Source organism: Phoca vitulina, unplaced genomic scaffold (assembly GCF_004348235.1).
Source record: "Phoca vitulina isolate PV1807 unplaced genomic scaffold, GSC_HSeal_1.0 scaffold35, whole genome shotgun sequence".
Classification (NCBI taxonomy): Eukaryota; Metazoa; Chordata; class Mammalia; order Carnivora; family Phocidae; genus Phoca; species Phoca vitulina.
Window position 1 is genome coordinate 16,203,755 of NW_022589738.1, and position 23,838 is coordinate 16,227,592.

At 43.1% G+C, this 23,838-nt stretch overlaps 1 protein-coding gene across 3 annotated transcripts in view; it reads right to left on the reverse strand.

Annotated features, from left to right (window-relative positions):
- The window catches only part of MAOB (monoamine oxidase B), a 113,816-nt gene that overhangs the window by 24,129 nt on the left and 65,849 nt on the right, over window positions 1–23,838 (reverse strand). For all 3 annotated transcript variants that reach the window (XM_032426722.1, XM_032426724.1, XM_032426723.1), the window contains exons 4-5: window positions 5,440–5,544; window positions 4,425–4,516 (exon numbers count right to left, since the gene is read on the reverse strand). In XM_032426722.1, the coding sequence (XP_032282613.1) occupies window positions 4,425–4,516; window positions 5,440–5,544 (197 nt within the window). The remainder of the gene's footprint in view (window positions 1–4,424; window positions 4,517–5,439; window positions 5,545–23,838) is intronic.

Consider the following 23,838-nt stretch of genomic DNA (forward strand, 5'->3'; position numbering starts at 1 on the left):
GATATGTGAACTTCTGCTTGGGGTTGGCAGGTCAACAGGGAAAGGTTATATCCTATCTCGAGGCATACCAGAAAGTGAGTGATCTCTTGCAATTCCAGCAACTCAGCTATATCTTAACACCATTTTTTTTAAAGATTTTATTTTTAAGTAATCTCCACACCCAATGTGGGGCTCAAACCCACAATCCCGAGATCAAGAGTTGCATGCTCTACCGACTGAGCCAGCCAGGCACCCCTATTTAACATTTCTAAAATTCACCAGTAGTAATGTGTACTCTGGGACATGTTTAATAAGAGCCAATCCCCCCCTTCTGACTTTGACATAAAGTTCATGTGATGTTAATCTGCTTATATCCAAGGCAGAGTTTGCCACCTGGTCATGCTGACAACGGGTGGGATACATGATACTGCCTTCCATTACTGAACTCTTTCATACTCCATGGTTTTTAAACCCATTGTATTGAATGTCATAACAATTCTATAAAACAGCAATTTCTCCCCAGTTCACAAGTCTGAAAACTGCATCTCAGGGAGGTTAGTAATATGTCGTACACAGTCCACTAAATGGTACAACTTCAAACCAGATCACACCTGATTCAAACCTCACGCTTTTACTACCTCGAAATGCTTTATAATTAGGCAGCTTACAAGCTCGAAAGCACAAATACTCACCGAGGACCACATCTCTACGCTAGTGTACCTTGACTCTGGAAGTTTCTGCAATCAGGCCCAACACACATTCCTGACAATGTTCACAGCCCTAACAACCTGATAGCGTCTTTGTAACAGTCCCCATCATTTAGCCTGAAACTAGTATAATATATATGTTGAAGTGACTTAAAGTGAGTTTTGTAAGATTCCTCATGATAACCAAAGGGAGGGAAATTGCTGACAAGTGTTTTCTTTGCGAAGGCCATTTGTAGCATCAATCTAAAGCAAACACCCAGACGTGAGTTTAAAATATTACTTCAAAGTGAAAACATCCTTCGGTGTTTCCCAGTGTCCTACTCCTTTTGTTCCTTAATTTGTAAGGGAATTTGGGGGGCATAAGGTCAAGGGAGTAATAAACAACTAAAATTGAACATTGGCCCAGCTAAGACAGCCAAGATTAAACACAAAAATAATGCTGTGATTCTAGTTGTTATTGTTGCCAACTGGGTGGGAAAGAAATCATCTTGGCTTGAAATAGAGGGAGATCTCAAAGCAATTCTCTCCGGAGGGCCAGGCCCTTCCTAATCCTTTATTTGACTTTCTCTGGGAGCTTTAGTGAGAAAAGAAATGAGAAGAACATCTGACGGATGGAAGGTCAAGGAAGCTAGTGCATAATATTTTCATGTTCTTTGCCCTGTTGACTTTTTAAAAGATAAATGTTATTATCTTTTTCTACATGAAAAATACATACACATTATATAAAAGTTGGAAAATTCATAAAGTAAAAAGGTGAGAGGATGAGTGTCTTCCATATTTCTGCCCCCCCAAAAGATAATCACTGGTTTCATTTTGGGACTTTTTTTTTAGTTACAGGTTTTGAAAAGTGTATTTACATAGCCTTGACCACACTGTAATTGTAACCTGTTTCTGAAAAACACGTTTTATTTTTTGTTTTATTTTATTGTATTTTGAAAAACACTTTTTAAATGATAATAACTGAAAGACTGATCCACATTATTCTTCAAATATAGGATTGTGCTTCAGGTTGAGTAACAATAAGTTGGATATTTAGGGAATTACTTCCTTTAAAACCGGAAAATGATAGCATGTAGATCTTGCTTACAGAAAGTTAAAAATAACCTTGTGTTCATATAATCTTAATATCTCAGAATGTTTTATTTTGTCAGCCAACAACCTACAATATTCACTAAGGGTGGTGGGTCTAGGCCAAGGACTATGGTAGAAAAAGTCAGATCTCTATAATCCCAAAGAAATATAATTAGTCCTATTTTCAAGGGGTTTCAAAGCTCTCTGAAGAGAAAAGACTTTCCTGAATTTATGAAAAGCTTTTCATAATGGAAGTTCTAAAACAAATGCAGATAATTAAATACTTACTATGTTTATAAAATCTAATGTATAGAATTTAAAATATTGAAACTGTATTACAATAAAAGTAAGTTATAATTGCAAACTGCACTTTTAAAAAAAAGTGGTAAATAATGTGTTTAAAAAGATATAACTAATAACAGGCATTGATTTCATGACAATAATAGGATTTTTCTATTTCAGAATTGGTTGCTCTCAAAGGTTAAAGTCATAAGAGAAACACAAAGATGTTTTATCACAGAGTATTATATAATAATAATAATTATGAAAACCTGGAAGTAACCAAAATGTCCAACAGGATGATGATGGATAAATACATCATAGTAGTCACTTTCCATGGAATATTCTGCAAACATAAAATATGATATTTAATGATGCATTTTCAATGGCATGGATAAATGTTTGCACCGTAATATTAAGTGTTAAAAACACTGTGATGGATGTCCATTGCTTTTGCATCGCATATACAGTTTCCTTTTTAAAAAGGAGATTATGGGGCACCTGGGTGGCTCAGTCGTTAAGCGTCTGCCTTCGGCTCAGGTCATGATCACAGGGTCCTGGGATCGAGCCCCGCATCGGGCTCCCTGCTCAGTGGGGAGCCTGTTTCTCCCTCTCCCAGTCCTCCTGCTTGTGTTCGCTCTCTCACTGTGTCTTTCTCTGTCAAATAAATAAATAAAATCTTAAATAAATAAATAAATAAATAAATAAATAAGGAGATCGTGTATCATCCTGTATATACTCAATGACAGCCTGCCTTTTTATGTGTTTAATATTATGAATTTTTCCAGCTATTAAATATTTTTCTACAACATGATTTTTTTTTAAGATTTTGTTTATTTATTTGAGAGAAAAAGAGAGAGCATGAGCGGGGGGAGAGGCAGAGCGAGAGGGAGAGGCAGACTCCCTGCTGCACAGGAAGCCTGACATGGGGCCCAATCCCAGGACCCCAGGATCATTACCTGAGCTGAAGGCAGATGCTTAACCAACTGAGGCACCCAGGAGCTCTCTACAACATGATTTTAAAAGACTGTAGAGTATTCCATTTTTGGATGCCTCATTATTACTTTAACCAATGTTTTATTTTTGGACATTTAGACTTTCCCTTTAATTTTATTATTTTTTTAAGATTTTATTTATTTCAGACAGAGAGAGAGAGAGAGAGCATGAGCGGGAGCCCGATGTGGGGATTGATCTCAGGACCCTGGGATCATGACCTGAGCCGAAGGCAGACGCTTAATTGACTGAGCCACCCAGGCGCCCCTAGACTTTCCCTTCTAAAAGTAATTCTTTGAATCTCCTTCTTTCCCTCTCTCTCCCTCCCCTCTCCCTGGATGCCTCTCTCTGTTCTTTTCTCTCTCTTTCTTTAAGCTAAGTTCTAAAAAGTTGAATTTATGTGTCAAGGAGTATGTAAATTTCATGTCTTTTTAAAGATTTGTTTAGATTGTAAAGATTTTAGAGAAAGAGAGAGAACAAGCAGGGGGAGGGGACAGTGAGAGATGGATAGAGAGAGAATCTCAAGCCAACTCTGCGCTGAGCATGGAGCCCAACGTAGGGCTCAATCTCACCACCCTGATATCATGACCTTAGCCAAAACCAAGAGTCAGATGCTTAACATCAACCCCAGAGCCAGACATTTCTCAACTAATGCTGTTTAGCATGATAGGACAGTCTCCTTGAACTTGGCTTCCATTTCTCTTACTTTGTTTACTACAAATTCACTATGTGCTTGGACCCTTACAATCCTTTCCTTTTTTCCTGCCGTCCAAGAGCAGTGAGGCCCCTCTAGGTCATCTATTTGACCTCCACAATTTGTAGCCAGTTCCCAGCTCTGCCAACCAGAATTTAAGGCTTGACTGGTGAACATTTGCTCTCAAAGCTACATGTTTTTCAATAACGGGGAGGGGTTACTCCAGCCATGCATGTTTCCTCTACAACTGTGAATTATCCAGAGAACTTCTCTAGAAGTTCCTCTTCAAACCCTTGAAGAGTTGCACCCACATCCCATAATGTGTCTCAAATGCATACACTAATGCACCATCTCTACCCTTGACCACCTGTGAGGGGGACAAAAGTTTTCTTATAACAACAACTTGATAAACGAGGTCTTCAAGCTGGCGATCTTTAAGTTGTTCTACATAAGATGGTGGGTGGCACGTTCTGGTCTGTTCTGAGGACTTGATGTGGTAATACCACCTTTGGGATGCATTGCTATTCCAAAGATGTATGGACATCCTCGGGACAGAATCCAGTTTCAATATTTTTTAGCATTCCATCTGGCCAAATGGTGTGGTTTTAGACACAAAGCAGTTCCGTACCTGCTGAATGGCATTGGTAAATAAACCTGAGAGATGGTCACAGGAAATGCCTGTGCCTAATGGTGAGTCTTACTCTGTCCAGCAGATCTTGTCCAGCAGCTCCTTCATTGTCATGTGGTCCCACTCCTCTGCAAGGGGTGCCTTCCATGGGGCATCACTGGGAATCTACACTCAGATAAGGATTCAGAGGGAAAAAATGAATATAATTTTCCATTTCAAGTAACTCTTTCAAGAGAACTGAGAACTCTCACTTGAAGAAGGAAAATGTAAGCTTTCCAATTCCCCCATTTATGATTCTCACGGCACAACCAATGTTTTCTGTGTATCCTTCCCTCTATAGATCTATACCGCTGGATCCATATTGAATTTACGGTAACACTTCCTGCACAATAAATGGAGGCTATGATGAAATGGGGCCATTTTCAAATATCGATTACTAAGTTGCTCATTTAGACAGAACATTCATAAATTCAGCCTTTAACACGGATCAGACAGCTGCACCAAATCATGCCTAAACTGGAGTTTCAGGTCAAGCTCTGTGTGTGCTTACTTATGGGCTGCAGGTTTGAACAAGATGGCGACACAAAGACCTTAGAAGTCTTATTCTGCTCTGTCCTGAGGACTTCCCAGGAAGGCTGAGAGATGTGTGATCTTTTCTCCCTGCCCTCACCGGTGGTATGTGACCAGTGGTCTGCAGGACATCTCATTCTTTTAGTGGTTAAAAACCAGTTCATTCACTCATTTCCTAAATCTTTTTTTTTTTAATATTTTATTTATTTGACAGAGAGAGACATACAGCAAGAGAGGGAACACAAGCAGGGGGAGTGGAAGAGGGAGAAGCAGGCTTCCCGCCGAGCAGGGAGCCCGACGTGGGGCTCGATCCCAGGACCCTGGGATCACGACCCGAGCCGAAGGCAGACGCTTAACGACTGAGCCACCCAGGTGCCCCTCATTTCCTAAATCTTTATTGAGAGATATTATGTACCAGACAACATGCTAGGCATTGCTGATACAGTGTCCCTTCTTTCTTTGAAGGACTAAACTTATTAGGAAAAATACATAGTCAAAGAAGCATGAGTAAGCTTTACCTCTCGCCCCATGGCATCCATCGTCCTCCAAAGGTTGTTATGATCTAGGTACACAACTGGGTTCCACACAGGTGGGAAGGGGCCCCTGAAGGGGTACGATTTGCCCTGTGGGATACAAGGTATTTTTATTTGTTTACTTATTCACTTATTAAGATTTTATTTATTTATTTGAGAGAGAGAGCACAAGCAGGGGGGAGGGACAGAGGGAGAGGAGAAACAGACTCCCCGCTGAGCAGGGAGGCCTGACGTGGGGCTCCATCCCAGACCCCGGGATCATGACCTGAACCAAAGGCAGATGCCTAACCAACTGAGCCACCCAGGAACTGCCATTTACGTGTTTTAAGTGCTTGTGTCCTCAGAGAATGCTACTTAATTGTCAGCATAGAGATTTCCAGCTCAATTCTCTGTTACCTAAATAAATTTGGGCCCCCAAACCCCCACAGACAATACAAAGGTTTCTCTCTGCGATTAGAACCCTTCCCACGTAAAATTTAAAGTACAGAAGTGGGGTTACCTAAAGTAATCTCATTTGCCAGTGATACCTGCAAATACCTCAGAGTGAGGGGACCCAATGCGTCTGAAGGGTCAGAAAACTATAAATGTTTTACAAGCTAGAAGGGGATAAATGACCAATTGCAGGAATGCAAGCACCTGTAGGAAGAGCCACGAAACAGAGGCCAGCAAGCTTTTCCAAGGAATCGTAGGTGCTACATCAACACAGGAGTTCCCATGGGAACAGAAAGAAGAGACAATTTCAAGCCTCTTCTGGGGACATATCTGCACTACTTGGTTCTCCCGGCAGGGTAGGGTCCCCTCAACACAGAGATAAAGGGCACACATTTCTCCAAAAACTAATAATAAGACCTCCTGTAAATCATCTCTGGGAGGTTTAACTCAATGGCAGTTAAGGACACGCACAAAAACCACTCTGGGTCAACCTGAAAACCCAAGTCAGAAGTCAGGCTGTGCATTCTGATGTCATCTTTCACCCAACTTGGAATAACGCAAGGTCCACAGTCAACCAAAATCTCACCATAACTCTGAGTCATTCAGCAAAGATTCAGCTCATGTGGATTCTGTAGGCAGACAGGCGAGGTGTGAAATGAGATGAGATTTCACATTCATTCTTGTATTCATTCTGTGGCCATACTGGTCTTCTCTTCCCAACAAGGCCGTAAGGTTCTCAGGGAAGATTTATGAGGCAGGCTTACTTTTCTTCTTATATTTGGTAGGGTTCTCCAGAGAAACAGAACCAACAGGATGTGTGTATGTGCAAGTGTGTGTGTGTGTGTGTATGGCAGAGTGTGAAGATTTATTTTACAAAACTGGCTCACACAACTGTGGAGGCTTGGCAAGCCCAAAATCTACAGGGTAGGCCAGCAGGGTGGAGACGCAGAGAAGACCTGAAGTTCTAGTCCAAAGGCTGTCTGCTGGCAGAATGACCTCTTCCTTAGGGGAGCGCAGTCTTTTTTCATTTGGGCCTTCACCTGATTGGATGAGGCCCACCCACATTACAGAGGGTCATCTATTTAATCAAAGTCTACTGATTTCAGTGTTAATCTCATCCAAAAAATACCTTCACAGAAACACGTAGATAGTGTTTGACCAAATATCTGGGTATTGTGGCCTAGCCAAATTGACACATAACCATTGCACTTTCTAATCAACTTTATTCAGGTATAATTTACATACAATGTAACCATTTTAAATGCACAATTTGGGAAGTCTCGACACATGTGTGCACCCATGTAACCCTCTCCCTTGCCACTTTCCAGTCAATTCCTGCCCCCTTCTTTTTTTTTTTTATAGTCACACAAAACAATAGTAACTTTAATTGGTGGTCACACAAGTGTTACTTCTGGTTTGTTAAGTTTGCATCTCTTCTTTCAGTTTTATTGAGATATAATTGACATATAGCTCTGTGTAAGTTTAAAATGTACAGCACAATGACAATGTGTATACTGGGTTTTTAAAATATATTTAAAACATACTTTTTAAAATTTAAAAAACTTTAAAATTTCTAAGTTGATTGACACAAAGTGAGTTGCTTAATCTCCTTGGGCCCCAGACAGCAGTGTTTCCAACTCAGCATCTCGGCCCCATCACCTTCCTCCAGGAAGTATGCCCAGATTTCGTAAACAGCTGGGTTGGGCGGCATTCTCAGCGCTGCCCAGCTCTCTGTTTCCCTTTCACCTGCCGCTACCTCTACCGTCCCGGCTTCATGCATTTATCGTTCTGCGTCACCCACTGGGATCTAAGCTGCAAGAGCGCGGCTCTGGGGCTCGCCGACCTGGGTCAAGGCATGGCTCTGCCACTCACTAGCCATGTTGAGTTGCTTCACCTCTCTGTGCCTCAGTTTGCTCGCGTGTAAAATGGAACGACAGTAACTACCTCATAGATGTGCTGGGAAAAGAAAGCGAGGTGACCCATGTACGGCAGTGAACAGGACCTGCTGGCATCGATTGCTGGCACGCAGTAAGTTCACAAGACATATCTGATTTCATTTCAGCAGTGTGACCTTGACCTTGTTATCTGCTTGACACATAATGTCCTAAATTCCAAAACGATCTTTTGTACTTAGCTTTTGCCTTAGTCCTTTCGGGCTGCTATAACAAAAGACCATAGACGGGGGGCTTAAACAACAGAGATTTCTTTCTCAGAGTGCCGGAGGCTGGGAAGTTCAAGATCAAGGCACTGGCAGATTTGGCTTCTGGTGGGGGCCACTTCATGGTTCATAGATGGCTGTCTTCTCGCTGTGTTCTCTCATGGCAGGAGAGACAAGGGAGCTCCCTGGGGTCTATTTTATAAGGGCACTGAGCTCACTCATGAGGGCTCCAACCTCATGATCCAGTCACTTCCCAAAGGCCCCGGCCCCTCACACCATCACACTGTGGCTTAGGATTTCAACATATGAATTTCGGGGGGCCACATTCCATCTAGAGCAAGTTTCTTATGCTATTCTTAACCTCCTTCTTTTGACGTCTGCCACTGAGCCCAGACCTACTCTGACTTTTGCAGATCCCCACCAGCAGAGTACTGCCAACCTCCGCCCCCCTCCCCACCCTACACACCAAGGTACTCACACAAAGGAGGTGAGCGATGCAACTTCGAGAGTGTAGAAGCAAGTCAGGCTACCTACCCGGGGCAGAGTGCCTCCAAGACCCGCATCCAAAGACATCTCCCTGCGTTCCTCAGTGTGGCAAAAGGGATCAGAAACTCTGCCCTCACCCGAAAGGTGTTCTTCACCTTTTCCCAGGGCAAGCCCCAGGAGTCAGACTGGGGTTCTCAAGTTTTGAAACAACCGTCTCCACGCTCCCAGGAGCGGCCATGGGCTATTGGCGCAGAGCCTGGTAGTGATAGAGCGGACACCAACTAATCAAATCTGCTGGGCTCTCACTCCTCTCCAAGTCATGGCTGGGGATTTCTGGCTGAACCAAAGTGTTTGTGCACACAAACACACACAAAATCCCCGAGTAACTGAATTGTTTGGCTGAATACTATTTTCTTCCCCTCCATCTTGGTCCTAAGGGTTTTTGTTTTTTTTTCCCCCGTGCAAGTGGTGACTATTCAACCTGCTTGTGCTTTTTTCTTTTTTTTAAAGATTTTACTTATTTATTTGAGAGAGAGAGCATAAGTGGGGAGGAGGGGGAGAGGGAAAAGCAGGCTCTCCGCTGAGCAGGGAGCCCAATGTGGGGCTCGATCCCAGGACTCTGGGATCATGATCTGAGCTGAAGGCAGATGACTAACCGACTGAGTCACCCAGGCGTTCCTCAACCTGCTTGTGCTTTTATCTCTTTCTGTCAAGGTCACAAGTGTGTGTATAGGGAGGTGGGCGGGTAACATCTGGCAAATCATCATGAACCATCCACTGGCCATTATTTATATACTGGTGACTAATATCAAAATCCCTGTGATACAAATTAAGTAAGAATCATAGCAAGCGCCATGAGGAAGGGACACCGCCACAGGGATTCTGGGATTTGAGACCAAGGCACACCATCCTGTGGGCTCTCTGGAAGAAACAGTGGAGGGAAGTTAGGGGCAAACAGATGATATGGAAGAGTCCAAGCTCTTTGGGGGTCACTTTAGGGAGGGCGGGTGCTTGTGGAGAGGTAAGACAGGGCTGAAAGGCATATGTCCCTGCTGGTGGGGAGAAGATAAAGCCCAGGAGCCATGCTTGATGTGACACATCATATGTGTGTGTGTGTGTGTGTGTGTGTGTGTGTGTGTGTTTGAGCCACTAAAGAAATTTTAGATGACAAAGAAAACTATAAAGAAACAGTAAGTATTCATAATCCCACCAAGCAGAAATCTACTGTGGGTATTAACATTTCAGCTATGTTTTCTTTTTTTTCATTTTTTCCTATATTTTATACATTCTATATTTGAGGCTCTATTGTACACACAATTATTGTCCTGCTAGTTTCCAGTCAGTATTGTATTCCAAACATTTCCCATGTCGTTTAGTATTTACTCAATAAGCATTTCCCTTGATTATTACACAATATTCCATATATGCAGTTTCTCAAACTGTGATCCAAGGAACCCCTTACGGTCCCTCAAGTACATTCAGGGAGTCTGTGAGGGTCTCCCTTTCCCCAGCACACATGCAGGAAGATCTTCTTTGTTTCTTTCAACCAAAACAACATACTGCAACAGATTGAATGCTAATGTGGATACAGGACTCCAGCTCTCTGTTATCAAGCCAGATGTGCAAAAGAGATGCAAAAATGTAAATCAATGCTACTCTTTCATTTTTTTTTGTTTTAGAAATTACTTTTTTTGTACAAATATGTTATGTTAAATTGTCATCGAGTTATTATTGTTATTTTAGGTGAATTGATATTTTTAAAAAATACTCAGTTTTAATTTCTAACATGGTAAATATAGATAGAGTCACGTGAACAAAAGCTACTTGAGGTTCTCAATAATTTTTAAGAATGTAAAAGTGTTTATACATAGCAAACAGGACGTGCTCACTAAATAGATGTTGTTGATGGTTCATGATAAACGTCCTGTCATTTATACAACCACTTCTTACCTATAAATCCACATCCACATTTTTGATTAATCGCCTTTGGATAAATTCTTAGAATCAAAATTCTTGGCCTGAAGATTTATGTTTGACTTTTTATTTTACTTTATATTTTTAAACATTAAAAATTTTTTTCATGGTTCTAAAAAAAATATGTAAGACATTCCATCCAAGAAAAATAGAATGCACATTTCCCTCAAGTACACACAGAAGAATCCCCTGGTCAAATCACATAAAAAGCCACAAGACAGATACTACAAATTTAAGAAGACTGTAATCCTACCAAGTATATTTTCCAACCACAATGGTACAAAACTAAAGACCAACACTAAAACAGAACTGGAAAGCCTACAATGTAAATATTAAATATTTAATATGTAAATATTAAACAGCACACTACTGCCCAAGCAATGAGCCAAATAAGAAATCAAACAGCAAATCAAAATATGTCTCAAAGCAAAAGAAAAAGAAAAAACCTATGGGATGCAGGAAAAGCAGATGTTTGAGTGAAATCTATGCTATAAATGCTTGTATTAGGGAAAACAATTTAGGGACGCCTGGGTGGCTCAGTCGGTTAAGCGTCTGCCTTGGGCTTAGGTCATGATCCCGGGGTCCTGGGATCGAGCCCCACATCGGGTTCCCTGCTCAGCAAGGAGCCTCTTTCTTCCTCTGCCTGCCACCCCCCCTGCTTGTGCTCTCTCTCTCTCTCTCTGACAAATAAATAAATAAAATCTTTAAAAAAAAAAAGGAAAACAGTTCAAATAAACACCTTAACATGACGCCACAAGGAACTAGAAAAAAAAAAAAAACTTAGCTGAAATTCTGTAGAGGAAGGAAACAACAAAGAAAGATCAGAAATAAATAAAATAAAGACCAGAATAAACAGTAGCATAACGTTGAAAGTCATAACCAGTTTTTCCCAATAAATAAATAAATAAATAAACAAAATTGGCAATGCTTTAACTACTAAGCAAAAAAAAAGAGAAAAGCCTCAAAAACCAAACTGAGAAATGGAAAACAAGACACCAGATAACCGCAGAAATAGAGTGTGGTAACAGATTACTAGCAACAATTATATACTAACAGATTAGATCACTCAGAAAGAAAACCAGATCATTCCTAAAACCGCACAAGTTCCCAAGATTGAATCATCAATCTTGAATCCAAGAAATAGGTAATTCTAGACCTGTAATGAGAATGAAAGTTGAACAAGGACTCAAAAATGTCCCAGCCCAGAAAAGCCCAAGACCCCATGGTGTCATTGGTGAATTCCACCAAACATTTAAAAAAATAATAATTAATGACAATCTTTATCAGCATCTTACAAATAACGGAATAGAGGGAAGGCATTCAAAATCATTCTAGGTGGCCCGTGTTACCCTGCTACCAAAGCCAGATAAAAACAACATAGGGACAAGAAAGTCTAGTTTGTCCCATATAAGTATTGCTACTCCAATACTCTTGACCTCCTTGTGCGCAATAAATGTTTCTCCACACCCTCACTTTCAATCTGCAGGAGTCTTTGGATCCAAAATGAGTCTCTTATAGGCAGCCTATGTTTGACTATGTAAAGCAGACTTCTTGAACACCAGCGACCGACTTGATGATCACATGACCTTATTTTGTAGCCCGTGAGCCTCAGCAGACTCAGTGAAAACATCCGATATCTGCCTGCTGGACTCCCCGGCTAGCGAGCAGGTGAGCGGCTCTCAGACCCCGGCTGGCTCGGTGACGCCCCCCTCACTCCCATCACCTCCAATGCTCCAGATAGCCTGCTCTTCTCCTGACTCTGGTTCTCTGGAGGCAAAGACCCCACATCCTGATTTCTGTCCCATCTAGGAAGTCCCTTTGCCATTTTATTCCCGGTCTCTGCCAGGAGAAACAGGTGGCCTGGCCCTTCTTAGATCCAGCTCCTCGAGAGCGACCTTTCCCTCTCAGGATGTCTTCTCTGCTGTTCATGGGAATCTTGCCCTTCCTCCCTGTGGGGAGCAGGCTGCCCAGCCCTCCAGAACTCAGTCATTTTTACGGCTATCGGCAAGGACGATGCTTAGGGCATAAACAAATTTGGAGGACCGAGCTTTACTTTCAATCTGTATTTCCAGTTTGGAAGAAAAGACATGGAATCTTGCCCATGGGGGACAAAGGAAGGAAGTCCTGTAAGGTCTACGTAGCAAATGGCTTTCTTCCTCTGTTCATGCGTTCACATTTTTTTTTTTTTAGGGGGGAGGGGGGGAGCGGGGGGGGGTGGGGTGGCGGGCAGAGAGAATCGTAAGCAGGCTCCACGCCCAGCACAGAGCCTGACGCGGGGCTCGATCTCATGACCCTGAGATCATGCCCTGAGCCAAAATCAAGAGTCGGACGCTTAACCGACTGAGCCCCCCAGGGGGGCCCCCAGTTCACATTTCTAAGCACCATGAGCTGGCATGAACACGGTCTTCTCACTGCATCACCACATGGTGAAGCTGGGGGGAGGGGCAGAGAGTGGCAGCCTGGGAGCCCAGGAAAGGACTGGAATTATCCATGTAGGGAGAAATGGCGAAGATGGGGGCCATGATGGCCAAGATATTAGGCAAAGCCCCACAGGAAAAATAATAACAAACAATGATGACACCAGCTAACACAGAGTGTGTACTCTGTTCAGGATGCGTTTGGTGCACTTTACATGTGCGGATTCACTGATCTGCACAACGACCCTTTCAGATGGCGAAACTGAGGCAGATGAAATAACGATCATCTGCTCAAGGTCTCATAACCAATAAGCAGCAGCAGGATCTAAACTCAGACACTCAAAGGCCAGTACTCTTGATCACGAAGAATCCCAGCCTCTTAACTGTAACTATGGAACATCCCGGGGCTAACAGTTTTCATTAAGTTATTTAATTTAATTCTCACAACAACCCAGCAAGTAAACTGCTAATTGTAAGTTTCATTTTACAGATGAGTTCTGAAGCACAGAGAGGTTGAGTAACTTGTTCAAGGTCACACAGCTTGCATGCAGTGGGAAAAGAATTTAACCTCAGGTTCATGTATTCGGGCCTCAAGCTCTTACTTAGGTCTTTGCTCTACGAGCCACTGCCCAATTGATTTAAAGAAGGTCTCTGGGGGCGCCTGGGTGGCTCAGTCATTAAGCGTCTGCCTTCGGCACAGGTCATGATCCCGGGGTCCTGAGATCGAGCCCCACGTTGGGCTCCCTGCTCAGCGGGAAGCCTGCTTCTCCCTCTGCCTGCTGCTTCCCCAGCTTGTGCTCGCTCTCTGACAAATAAATATATAAATAAAATCTTAAAAAAAAAAAAAAAGGTCTCTGGAAGGCCATTTAGATCTGGTAACCATTTGAGATTCTCAAACCAGGGGAACCTAGTGATGCGTTCAGTGACCAGCCAGATCTTTCCTGTGGTGGTCCCTCCCGTTCTCAGGCAAGGAACAGCCCAGCCCATCTCAAATGGCTGCCATGTCAGCTCATTCCCTCATTCATTCCACAAGTATTTCTTGAGCCCCTCCCATGTGCCTGTCCCCCTTCCAGCTCCGGGGGCAGAGTAGTGAGCCACCACAGACAACAGTCTCTGCTCTCCTGGGAGCTTAGAGTCTAGTAGGTGAAAACAAAATAAACTAACAACCCAGGCACTGAACAAAAGAAGTAAGACAATCACGACGTATATTAGAAGGTGTAAGAGCTATGAAGAAAAAGAGAGCTGGAAAGACAAAGAGGAAGTGTTGGTGGTTTGGGGTTGATTGCAATTTTTTAAGAAGATTTTATATATTTATTTATTTGAGAGCGAGCACGAGCGGGGAGGGGAGCAGAGGGAGAGGGAGAAGCAGGCTCCCCGCTGAGCAGAGAGCCAGACGTGGGGCTCCATCCCAGGACCCTGAGATCATGACCTGAGCAGAAGGCAGACGCTTAACCGACTGAGCCACCCAGCCGCCCCTGGGGTTGATTACAATTTTAAATAAGGCGGTCAAGGAAGGCCTCCCTGAGAAGGTGACATTTGAGGGAAAGGGTAAGAGAGGACAGAGAGGGAACCACGCGACTGTCTCGGGGAGGGGGGCGCAGCGCTTCCGGCAGAGGCCCCAGTGGCGTCCTGGGATGTGCCCTTGCTCACTGCACCAAATCCAGGCTCCCGCGCCCATTTCTCAAGGTGGCTGCCAAGGACATGGCCTCTGTGCTCTGGTCAGGGAGACAAGTTTCTCTGATCTCAGCAGCCCATCATCATCACTGCGTTATTGCTGCTTCCTCCTTTGAAGGTCCTTTGCCTTCAGATCTCCATCAGTGCAAAGCTTGAACTACTCTCTATGTCCAGCTCCAGACACTTTTTTTGAGAAGCCTTCCAAGATTCACCTCACCCCCAATCAGTGCACTACATTTAAAGTTCACTCCATTTTGAGCCCCTGCCATATTAGCTGGGACCTGCCCATGTTATCTTGATAGTATTCTCTATGTGTTCCACATGGGTATCTCTTCTCTTTCCAGCCCCTTCGGGAAAGGATCAATCATTTGCATCCTCCCATAATGTGTAAGAATGTTATCTATTTAATCAATGTTGGACAAGCTTTGGATGATTGGATGGATGAACGGACAGATAGGTGGGTGATTGGATGAACAGAGCTGCAGACTGAATGTGTGTGTGTGCCCCCCCCCTCCAAATTCATAGGTTGAAACCTACCCTCCCATGTGGGATGGTATGAGGAGCCGGGGCCTTTGGGAAGTCATGGGGTCAGATGGGTTCTGCCCTCATGGATGAGCTCAGGGCCCTTATAAAAGAGACTCTGGAGAACTTCTGCCACGTGAGACACACAGAGAACACAGCAATATCAAATTTGCTGGCGCCTTGATCTTGAACTTCCCAGCCTCTAGAACTGTAAGAAATAAGCTGCTGTTATTTATAAGCCACCCAGTCTCTGGTATTCTATAATAGCAGCCTGAACTACGGCAAATTGTGTAAAAATAAGAAGAGGAATTCTTTAGGGTCTGAGACAGAAGTCTGACTGTTTTCTAAACACAATCAAAATTCATTTTTTTCTGAAAAAATTAAAGTGCTCAGAGTAGGAAGCTTAAGATTGTAACTCTCCCCCCCACCAAAGACCTAATCAATATCTTTGTCCTCTTGATCTTCATCATTTGTTGTATTTACACCTGCCAATGGAGACAGACCCGGAGTTCCACAGGGGAGAGTGTCCAAAATTAGCTCATATATTTACCTCAAAGACTCAGTGTGTGAGAAATACGCAGAGGTTTTGTTGTTGTTGCTGTTGTTTAAGATTTTATTTTTAAGTAATCTCTACACCTAACGTGGGACTTGAACTCACAACCTCGAGATCAAGAGTCACACATTCCACCGGACTGAGCCAGCCAGGTGCCCCCAGAAAGACATGAAGTTTTGTGCCCCTTAATCCTGAGCCACTTATATTGGCCATTTCCAGCCATATCACATTACAAACCATCAGGACACACCATTGATGCCAAGAGGTTGTTTCCAAAGCAGAATAACGCCCACAGCTAAAATCTGTTTTCCCGTGCCAATTTTTTTCAGTCTTTGAATTAGTAGACACATTAAGTGTTTATTTGTTCAAATAGCACAGGCATCTAAAATAACCCAATAAGCACCATCCCTTTATTTAGGGCATATAATTTCTGAACAACATATTACCCAACATGCACCAGCACTAGCGAAGTTCCAGAGTGCTCTGGCCTTGAATAATGTGCTTTTCAAAAATAGAGACAGCTACCCAGCGGCCTTAGCTTTTCCAGGAGAAATCTTGGCGCACATAAAAGGCTGCGCTATCACAATGCTAGGGATTATACGACAGCCAAAAACTTGAAGCAGGGGTTCTTGCCCTTCTCTGGGACAAGAGCCCCTCTGAAAATCTGCTGAACACCATGGAATCTCTCCAGTCAAGTGCACACATACAGACAATTCTGCAGAAAACACTGAGTGGGCTTGAAACTTATCTGCGGCTCCTTCCCCAAGAGTGCAGGAATTTGGGGTTAAAAAAGGGTCAGGACAATACCAAGGGTTGGTGAGATTCAGAAGCAACCAGAACTCTCACACCCGGCTAGTGGGAGTCTAACATGGTCTCACCACTTTGCAAAGCTGTTGGGCACTATTTACTAAAAGCTGCGTATGGTGCATAGCTTACGACCCACTTCTGGATGCCCAAGGAAATGTTCTCCAAACACTACGCAAGAATGTTAAATGTCCCTTAACGGTAGTATGGACGAAAAACTGAATTATATTCCCACAGTGGAGCACCATACAGCAAGGAGAATGATCTACAATTACCCGGAATGACACACTTGCATTTCACAACACAAAATGACAAAAGCAGCCAGACCCGAAGATGACATGCTTTACGATTCCACTTATATAAAGTTCGAAAACAGGCAAAACTAATCTACGAAAGTCCTAGAAGTCAGGAGAGCAGTTATCCTTGGGCATAGTGTCAGTAAGGGAGCATGAGGAGGCCTCCGAGGGCTGACCATGCTCTGTTTCTTGGTCTGAGTGCTCGCCTCATGGTTGTGTTCACTTTGTGGAAATTCATCAAGCTGGACATTTAGGTTGTGTCTCCTTTTCTGTAGGTATGTCATACATCAGTAAAAATTTACGTACTCTGAATAAACGAGAAAACATCGAATTGTACACTTTAAGTGGGAGAATTGTATTGTATATGACTGCTATTTCAATGAAGTTGTTTTTAAAAAATTAATGGTTGATGTAACTTCTGAATTCAGGGTGAGGAAGGTTAGCAGCCAGAAAAGGAGCCCTGGAATGTCTTTTTTTTTTTTTAAAGGTTTTATTTATTTGACAGAGAGAGAGAGAGAGCACGTGGATGAGTGGGGGGAGCAGCAGAGGGAGAGGGAGAAGCAGACTCCCCGCTGAGCAGGGAGCCCGACGCAGGGCTCGATCCCGGGACTCTGGGATCATGACCCAAGCTGAAGGCAGACGCTTCATCGACTGAGCCATGCAGCCCTGGAACATCTTAAGAAACATAAATTCATTGACTACTTGAGTAGAAAGGAACTTCAGGCTTTAATCTCGGCCCAGCCAGCACTGATCTACTGTCATGGAGAAAAGCTTCCTGCCCAAGCTGATGCATCATGGTGGCCTCCAGATCACTATTTAAGGGTCCCTTCCTTGGAAAGAAGGGTTCAGTATCCATACTGACCATAGGCGACTGAATTCTTTGGGGAGAGAAACAAGAGGAAGTGGTTTCAAAGGTGAGTTCCTTTTTGGAGTCCAGTTGTTATCGAGTGTAGACAGTTAGACATCAAGATGTATCTAGAATACAACCACGACTCACCTCCTTCACTGTTACCTCCCTGGTCCAAGCCACCACCAGCCCTGGCCTTGATTACTGCATTAACTTCCTGAACTCTCTCTCTGCTTTCAACTTTTGGCCCCCAGAGTCTCCCAGCAGCCAGAATGAGCTTTGTAACATATAACCACAGCATGTCACTCTCCTGACCAAATTCTTCTAATGGCTTTCCACCACGCTTACCAGAAATCCAAGGTCCTTACCATGGTCAACAAGACTTACATACTTCTCTTTCTTCATCTACCACCTTTATTTATTTATTTATTTATTTGTTTGTTTATTTATTTATTTATTTTAGAGAGAGAGAGACTGTGTGTGAGTGGAGGGGAGAGGGGCAGAGAGGGGGAGAGAGAGAATCTTAAGGAGGCTCTATGCTCACCAGAGAGCCAGAGTCCTGGGAGAGGGGCAGAGAGGGGGAGAGAGAGAATCTTAAGGAGGCTCTATGCTCAGTGGAGAGCCAGAGTCCTGGCTTGATCTCATGACCCTGAGATCATGACCTGTTCCGAAAATCAAGAGTCTGATGCTCAACCAACTGAGCCACCCAGGCGCCCCTAACCCTATTTTTAAATAACAGCTTTATGGAGATATCATTCACATACCATAAAATTCATCTTTTTTATTGTAGTAAAATATACGTAACATAAAATTACAATTCTAACCTTCTTTAAGTATACAGTTCAGTGCCATTAAGTACACTCACGATGTTGTGCAACCATCCCCACTATCCATTTTCAGAACATTTTCATCATCCCAAAGAGAAACTTCATACCCATTGAATACTAACTCTACATTTTCCCCTCCCATTAAGTTCTGGTAATCTCTATCCCACTTTCTGTCTTTATGAATTTGCCTATTCTAGATAACTCTATAAGTGGATTTTGTGTCTTAATTTATTTCAATTAGCATAGTGTTTTCCAGGTGCATCCATGTTGTAGCATGTATCAGAATTTCTTTCCTTTTTAAGGCTCTTTTTTAAGAGCCATTCTGTGAGTCAGGTGGGAAAGGTTCTCTAACAGTCCATTTTATGGATAGACCGCATTTTATTTATACATTCATCTGTTGATGGACATTTGGGTCGTTTTCACTTTTTGGCTATTAGAGTAATGCTCTATGAACATTTGTGCATGGATCCATTTTACAGATGAGGAGAGTGAGTCTTAGGATAAATGACCTTCCCAGGATCGCAGAGTTAATGAGGGGTGTTCATATTCAGGTGTGCTTAAAGTCAAGCTAGTTCCCCTACTCATGACATCTCTCATGCAGCAGGAGATCCAAGATCTGGATGGTCACCGATGCACAAAAATGGCAGGCAACAACATGGCCCCCCTCATCACCATTCCACTCTGTTGGCTTATATGTAATTTAACTTTAAAAGCCCTAGGCAGAGAGACAAAGCAAAGGATAAACTACCAAATTAGAACTAACACTATATTTAGCCAAATGATGAAGAGAATCAAAATTGTCTCACTGATAGGCTTGGATGGGCCCAAGAAAAATCTCTAGGCATCGCAATTTTAAGTACCCCTGACATTTGGGCAATTTCTTCTTTCACTCGGTAAAAATGTATTCACTACAAGGTATGAAACAGCCACCACATAGTGCTCTGAAGAGACAGAAATGAAAGAAGACACAGTCCCAGGCTCAAGGAGTTCCAAAGTCTAGTTGGAGGCGCAGGTTCGTGGAAGCAGAGAATTACCGCACCATGATTATAACGTGGCACATGGTTGGCCTCATGGCATCACCTGGCTACAGGGCTGCATATTGTAAAGGCCCTTGATGGAACCCTGAGTCTTTGAGGAAAGTGAGCTATTTCATGGAGAGCGCAGTTAGCAGGATTCATGACTGCATCTATCTTATCCCAGACACCCTTACGCTTCTCTCCCCAGGGCCATTCTCTTCGCCAAATGGCAAGGTCTACAGAAGTCCCAATCAGTAAAGCTTGGCCTAGAATTACTGAAGATAAGAGAGGTCTACCCAGTGGTCCATGTGGTGGATGCTGTGATAAGCTTGCCCATATCCCCATTCAGAAGCAAGGGAGTTCTTTCTTCAGCTGCTAACATTATTCCTGGCAGGCAGCCCTTGGTTCTTAGCCCCCTTCAGAGATTACCCCAGCTGCCAAAAATCCACTTGTCCAAGGTTAGGCCACCTTCTCTGGGGAGCTCACTTCCAATAACTGAATGATATGAGGGTATCAAGTCCTTGTCCTTCTGCCCCACTCACAACAGCTCTGGAGGGTCGTCCCATCTTCGGAATTCCTTGCAGGGTTGGCTGAGGCTTCCATTGAAACTACATCACAGTTTGACTTCCTCTGATGGCTCTTTTCTTCCTATCCAAGCTGTTGATCCCCAGTGCACTCCCTCATCATGCTAATCTCATGAAAAACAGTGGGACCTCATTTGAGAAGAGGGGTTTTCTGGAAGTAGGATTAGTGGGGAGGTCCCAATCTTCTTCTCCATTATCCTCACCAGAGACTTGCTGCAGGAAATGGGCAATATAGTGACAACGGCCACAAACGTACTCAGATAGGTTTACAGACCGAAAGGGGGAACAGAGCAGAAAGTTTGTGATGAGGCAAAGCTCACTTCTACATCACAGGTCATAGTTTAAAAATCCCATTAATGTTCACGTGAAGGTTTGTGCCAGGAGCAAGAGTTAAATTTGCCATCTTAAAAATGTTTGCAAGGAATTAAAAAAAAAAAAAAACCTAAGAAAACTCCTACGACATGTTTTGAGTTATTTAGGAAAGAACCTTGGAGTTAAAATCCACATGATCTCCAAATTCCCATGAATCTTAAACAAGTCTTAATATTGAAATCTTCTTTTCTATGCATTTTTAACATGCTCTGCTAGCTGCATTAGCTTACGTGTAATCTTAAATTAGAGAAAAGGTCACTTTTAGTCTCATTAAAAGACTTCATAGATCCTCCATAAATCATTTACATAGAAGGTAGTTTTCCCAGCTCTAATATTCTAGTATAACTAAGAAATCTAATGTGGTTTTTCACAGACAAAAACATAAAGTGCTTGTAAAAATAGCCATTATTCAAGAGTTGTAAAATTCCATGCCCGTATAGATATGTTATGGCTTGGAAAATTGTACTACAAAAGTGTGGTGTTGTGATAATATATATTTGGTCTTTGTCCTCGATGCCTGGCCTATAAGACCTTTGGAATTTCCTGAGTGATAAGGGTGAAAAGAGGGTCTTTTGTTATTCATAAAAGCCCCTTTTAAACCAAATCTGAAGTTATGCTAAGGAAGTGACTCTTGGTGGGAGCTGATTGCCAGAGGAACAAACCACATGATTAGAAGCTTGGAACTTTGTGTCCCTGGACCTGTGGGGAGTGGAGAGAGTCTGGAGATTGATCTAATCACCAATGGTCAATGATTTAATCAATCGTGCCTACGTAATGAAGCCTCCATAAAAATCCCTAAACAAGGGAGTTCAGAGAGTTTCCGGGTTGGTGAACAAAGACACATCCGTGTACTGGGAGGGTGGCCCACCTCAAACTCCACGGGTACGGAAGCTCCAGTACTCACGACCCTTCGGGACTTTGCCCAATGTACCTATTCATCTGGCTGTTCATCTGTATCCTTTATCACAACCAACCAGTACTGGTAAGTACACTGTTTTCTCTGAGTTCTATGAGCCATTCTAGCAAATTACCATACCTGAGGAGGGGGTTGTGGGAACCTCCGACTTATAGCTGGTCAGTCAGAAGTACACAAGGCCCGGGACCTGCGACTGGCCTCTGAAGTGGGGGCAATTTTGTGGGGTTGAGCCCTTAATTTGTGGGGTCTATGCCAACTCTGGGTAATTAGTGTTAGAATTATATTGAATTGTAGTATACCCAGTTGGTATCTGGAGAGTTAAAGAATTGGTTGGTGTGTGGAAAAAAAAAAATCCCCACATATTTGGTGTCAGAAGTGTCATGAGTAACAAATAGTTCACAGTAAGAGGTAACGTGATTTTTCAGTTAATTGAATTACAGAACAGTAAAGAAAGAAAACCAAACACAATAGCCTTAGCAAAAGAGGGATATTTGGCTTAGCCACAATTATTGCAAAGCCTTATTTTAGAATATTCAAACACCAGAAATCACTTGGAAAAGATCCATTTTTGTCCCCACATATGTGCGATCAGAGTTAAGAGCACAGCCTGTGATGTTCACCATGCTACGAGTTAACCACATGAACTCAGGCAAGTGACTTCAATCGTATGCACCTGGGGAACCCAAGTGCAGGCCACGCCGAGATGGGCCACTTTGGCATGAACACTATTTTGAGTTAAAAGCAATCCAAACCCAGCTGACTCAGGAAAAGCTCTTTACCTCCACCTCAGCTGCCTGCCTCACCAGGAAGAGAGCTATTAACAAAGACTCCCTTTTACCTAAGAAACTTAGCTGCATCATAGGGCAACCTTGTTTTTCCTAACATCTCCTTTCCCCTTCTTCTTAATGGTCTTTCTCCTGTTTGTATCCTCAGACCCCTACCCCTCTCCTCAGCTCATAGAAGCTTCATGTTGCCTTGCTGGCTTTGGAATTTCCATGTTTGTGTGGATTCCCCTTAAGTACATATGCTATTAAATGTGATTTTCTCCTGTTAATCTGTCTCACGTCAATTTGATTCTTAGTCCAGCTAGAAGGATCTTGAAGGGCAGAGGAAATTTTGCCTTCCCAACACACCTTTCTATAATGTGGATGTAAACAGAACCAATGGCATGGTGTCATGGCCAGCAGTGAGTGAGATGATGCATATGCATCTCTTAACAGAGTGCCTTGCACACAGTAAATGTGTAAATACTGATGAATATCATCACTACTGTCCCTACAATTTCCCTTCCACGAAAGGTATTGCCAACTGTCATATCTTGAGCCTCCCATGAAGGAGGCTCTCCAGACCCTCCATGGGAACCCCACTGTGTGAGTGGCAGATGACTTTGTAGCGGGAGACGAAAAGCTTCCTGCCCTTACAGCATCACTCAGCATGCTGGGATTTACCAGCAGAAAAATCAGTCTCCGACTGCTCATCTCAGCACCCTCCTGTCAGGGAAGGTGCTCATCCAGTCACCTTCTCTATCAAGCCCTCTCTGAACCTCCAGGACTGGATCCTGAACACCAGCCTCAGAGAGCAGCTCAGCTAATCCCCAACAACTGCACCACTTTCCCAGCCCAACTGCAGCCTCCCTGGGGTCACAGGTGCCAGACGACAGATGCATCCCTGGTCTTTCAAAGATATTATCCAAATGCTTTTGATGTCCCTAAACTGTATAGAGTAATGAGAAGATGAAAAAGCTCTTTGTAACCTGGGTACAGACACAGTACAATATAAAAGGAAAGAGAAAGAGAGGGGGGGAGGGAGGAAGAGGAGGGCCGGGGAGAGAGAAAGGGAGAGAGATGAGTGAGAGAGGGGGAAAGAAACAGAGAGAGAGAAGGGAGGGAGGGAGGGAGGGAGGGTAGGGAAAGGAAGGAAGAAGAAAGAAGAGAAATTAGGGCTTTAAAACAAATGATTTTTCTCAAAATGGGTTATTCCTCAGAAGTCAACTATCATCTTTGGGTTACCAGACTCTCATTTTGAAATCTGAGGATATGTGATGATCTAAGTCTGGAAAAGTTGTGTCTAAAAAGCAAAATATATAAAAAAAAATTCCCTCCTAAAGAGTTTCTCTACCACATAAGACACACACATATACACACACACACACACATGGTCATTTTATATATAAAGTCATTTTATATATTATCATATTCACTTTCCATGATCACATTGGGAGGTAGAAACTAATAGTTCCACATTACACACTAGGACTTGAGGTTTCTAGGAAGCAGTAAACTACACATGGCCAGGGTCCATGGTGAATTTTCCTAAAGCCCAGGACTCTGACAGAGGTCTGTGACTCCAGACTTAGTCTGTATTTCTCTACAGAGAGGTTCTCACGAGATGGAAATTCCGATCCTGATTATCTCCACAACTTGCTCTGTACTCTCGATTGAGTAACTCACGCAGTTCCAAAGTCAGCCTCTGATCAATACTGACACAGATACCAACCTTTCACTCC